The sequence below is a fragment of the Impatiens glandulifera genome, chromosome 7 (genome assembly GCF_907164915.1).
Source record: "Impatiens glandulifera chromosome 7, dImpGla2.1, whole genome shotgun sequence".
NCBI lineage: Eukaryota > Viridiplantae > Streptophyta > Magnoliopsida > Ericales > Balsaminaceae > Impatiens > Impatiens glandulifera.
Window position 1 is genome coordinate 47,716,903 of NC_061868.1, and position 4,052 is coordinate 47,720,954.

Here is a 4,052-nt window from a genome sequence, read left to right on the forward strand (position 1 = left end):
GGGTAGTTGGTATTTGAAGTGTATATTATAATTTGGGTAAAAAGTTTTGAGTTTTTTATATATATATATATATATATATATATATATATATATATATATATATATATATGGGTATAAAGATATTTTAAAAAATTATATAAATTTTAAATAAAAAAAATCGGGACCAGTCAAACCAAAAGACACTCCTTATAGTTGTATGGAGATGATTTCATTGTAAATTCAAAGAAATTCAATTAGCCTCGTCACATTTGTCAGTATAAAAATAAAATTTTGGTATATTTTAACTTTTGTATGGTATCTGTATATATAATTGATATTTTAAAAATAATTATTTAAGAAAAAACAATTCACTATAATTAAATAATTTTCAAATTAGATTAAATTGGAAGCGTGTTTTTTGTATTTAAGAAGAACATATTATTCGATTCCATTAAATATTTAACTCTGTTTTGAAAGAAAAAAACAAATAATTCATAATTAAATAAAATTAATTATATATATATATATATATATTGTAAAATAGAATATCTAGATATTAGATATGAAAAAAAATATTATAATTATATTTGAATTTAATTTAAAAAAAAGAAAAATAAGTGTTTCTATAATTAAGTTAATAATAAATATATTTATTTCCTTATAAGTATTATATATTTATGTATTTTAATTTATAAATATCATTTTATATGAAAATTTGGTATATTTGTACCATTAATTTTGATATTCATATCCTATCTTATATTTTTTTTTATATATTGGGATACAATATTTACTGTACTTCTAAATTTGAAACGATAATTTTTCCATTCCTAATCAAACTTACTAAGAAATTAGCATTAAATAACCTTGAATTTTCTAAAGTAACTGCAAATCAAAACAAACATCCTGCATCCTCTCCCACTATCTTCTTCTCTTTTTGTTTACCAGGTATAAGGTATTTTTTCATCACGGTAAGATTTCTTAACTGCTCTCTCTATCTCGATCTGTATCTATCCATTTATACTTTGCAATAAGAGTTTAATCGTCGTTCTTCTTAGACGATGATACTTCATATATAATTGAAATTCTCAATTTTCACTAGCTATCTACTTTATCTTATGTTTTCGTGTTCATTGTCTATTGTGCTTATTGTCGTTCATTTTCTCGAATGAATTGTTAAGATTTACATGATCTCATTTAGTCTAAAGTTAGATCATTAATTTGTCCATTGAACTTGATACAATATGATCTTTTTAACATGTCAAGCTTAAAGTCTTACTATTTTTATCTTCTTTGTTTTTCAAAATAAGTGGGTCAAATGATTATCTATTTTTTACTATAATTATATGATGTAATGCTAATTATTTTAAACTTTTGCACTAAAGATTTACTAGTTAAGATGTAATTGAGAAATGACGATGCACGCTCTTATCGCTTCTTATATATATGAATCCGTGGACAGTACCTAAGATGTTAGAAGGCGAGGACAATCGGCGACTGGTGTTCGACAATGGGACCGGAATTATTAAGGTATTTCAAATGGGGTGAGTTTTCATATGTATTTGAGATATACGACTAAATTATAATCGGAAAAATTCAATTGGTAGGCTGGATTTGCCGGAGATAATGATCCACTAGCTGTGTTTCCTAACGTTGTGGGTCATCCTCCTCCTCACACGCATTATTGGAAAGACTTTTTTATCGGTGACGAAGCTTTGACAAATAGAGTTAATTTAAATTTAAATTTAAATTACCCAATTGAGCATGGTATTGTGAGCAATTGGGACGATATGGAGAAAGTATGGCATCAAACATTCAAAGAGCTTCGTGTTTCCCCGGAAGATCATCCCATTCTTCTTACTGAAGTACCTCTTAACCCTGAGGTTAATCGTGAAAAGATGACCCAAATTATGTTTGAGACATTTAACACCCCTTCCATGTACGTCGCCAATCAGGCCGTACTTTCTCTCTATGAAACTTGTTGTCTCACTGGTAAGCCATTTAAAGTAATTATTCATGCAATCTCTATATACGGTGTTTCCAAAATTTTGTTTTAAAAAAAATATGTTGACCTCTTTCAATACTTGTTAACATTTTTCATCTGAGTAGGTATTGTGTTGGATTCGGGTGAAGGTGAGACCCACGTAGTCCCTGTATACAAAGGACAAGTCCTTCCACACGCAACCATTCGTCTTGATTTGGCTGGTCGAGACCTGACAGATCACTTGATGAAAATCCTGACAGAAGGCGGTTATCCATTTACTAGGGAAATTGCGAGGGATGTGAAGGAGAAGTTGACTTACATAGCTCTGGATTATGAAAAGGAGATTGAGACTTCAAGAACTAGTTCTTCATTAGTTGAGAAATCATACGAGCTTCCTGACGGGCAAGTGATCACCATTGGTGCTGAGAGGTTTCGATGCCCTGAGGTACTTTTCCAGCCATCAATGATTAGAATGGAAGCTGCTGCCGGAATACACGAGATAATTTACAACTCCATCATGAACTGTGACGTGAATATCAGGAAAGATCTTTATGGACACATTGTGCTTAATGGTGGTTCAACTATGTTCTCTGGTATTGTAGAGAGAATGAAAAAAGAGATCACCGCCCTTGCACCTAGTGGCACGAAGATAAATGTGGTTGCACATCCCTGGAGGAAATATAGTGTCTGGATGGGTGGATCTATCTTTGCATCTCTAAGCACTTTCAAGCAGGTAATATTAACTTTTTATTTTTTTAAAGATTCTAATTTTAAACTATTCTAATTCTAAATATTCTTGTCCTAAGATTTAGAGTTAGCAAAAAATAACCAATTAGATTTAAATGTTTCACAAAAGCTCTTATATTTTTGCTGCATTTACAAATAAGATATCAAACTTATGAATAAGTTAATTCTATTAAATTATTACAAATTTATCATTCGAATTTTGTAATTGAATTATTACAACTCTATACAAGGTCATTCACTCTATGAAGATTTTTATTTATTTTTTTGATAACAGAGGTTGATTGAAAGGGCAGAGTACGATGAATTTGGACCTTCGATTGTTCACAAAAAGTGTTGCTCAGCTGAGGAAGTCCATCACACTTAAAATAACTAAGTACTATTTGTTATTTCTATGCAACTAGAGTGATCTACAACTTAAAAAATGTTTTTGTTTATGATTTTTCTATATTTGTTGTTTCTAGTTGGATTTTCTAGCGAGTTTGTTCTGTTTTATTTCGATAATAAGTGTTGTTTCTCTATTATTCAATCCCAGTGATGGCTCGTGTTCTTGTTCACTCGTCTCTAAGAATGACTTGTCTTTTAATAACTTATGTAGTCTCTCGTACAATTATTTTACATTTTTGAACCTCAATTGATTCTAATTATAAATAGAAATAAAGATACGTGGGGATGAATTAAAATAAATAAACTATAAAACAGACCCTCACCCTTTTTCATCAACAAAATGAAAGCTTTGTTTCATTTGTTGTATGGAATTTGCATCAGAGATTATATCAACTCTTCTGCAATTCTCTCTAGTTCATGGTGAGAAGATGCCCCATCTTCATTTTCTTTTATCAAATTCATTTAACCTTTCAAATAATGGTCCAAACTCTGATGATCAGATGACACGACAGAGCCGATAACTTCAGGACATCGACATCAAAAGGTGACAGCGAAACTATTTTCATAGAGGGACCTTCTAGAACGGTTGTATCTCCATTATAACTGACTTTTTCTATCAAACTTGGATAAATTGCAGAAGAAAGAAGAAGAAGAAGAAGAAGTGACTATTCAAAAATCAAAATCAAGAAGAAGATGATAAAATTGAATTGGAAAGAAAGAGATGTTATTATACATACATTTGAGTTGGAGTAGCACTGGTGATAGCACATCTTGCCTTGTTCATCTTGTCTCGAAACTTAGAGAAGCTTGCCTTTTGAGATCGTGAAATGAAGAAGCGATATTAAATTTCGGTGAAGTTTGATGATCACAATGAAGTTTCATTTTTTTGAGATTTACATGTTTGAAAATTGTTTTACACCTATATATTTTTCTCTCTTTAAACATAAAATCATGTATT

General features: G+C 30.2%; 1 protein-coding gene across 1 annotated transcript; it reads left to right on the forward strand.

Moving 5' to 3' along the window:
- Positions 1-1,449: 1,449 nt before the first annotated feature.
- LOC124910090 (actin-66-like) lies at positions 1,450-3,074 on the forward strand. The gene is made up of 4 exons (XM_047450712.1): positions 1,450-1,509; positions 1,587-1,971; positions 2,089-2,696; positions 2,985-3,074. The coding sequence occupies exons 1-4, from the start codon at positions 1,450-1,452 to the stop codon at positions 3,072-3,074; spliced, it is 1,143 nt and encodes a 380-aa protein (XP_047306668.1).
- The last annotated feature ends 978 nt before the right edge of the window (positions 3,075-4,052 follow it).

Excerpts from the sequence above, each read along its gene's own strand:
- LOC124910090 (XM_047450712.1), top strand. The coding sequence starts at position 1,450 with ATGTTAGAAGGCGAGGACAATCGGCGACTGGTGTTCGACAATGGGACC. Across the intron at positions 1,972-2,088 it reads TGAAACTTGTTGTCTCACTG|GTATTGTGTTGGATTCGGGT; the intron begins GTAAGCCATTTA and ends TCATCTGAGTAG. Across the intron at positions 2,697-2,984 it reads CTCTAAGCACTTTCAAGCAG|AGGTTGATTGAAAGGGCAGA; the intron begins GTAATATTAACT and ends TTTTGATAACAG.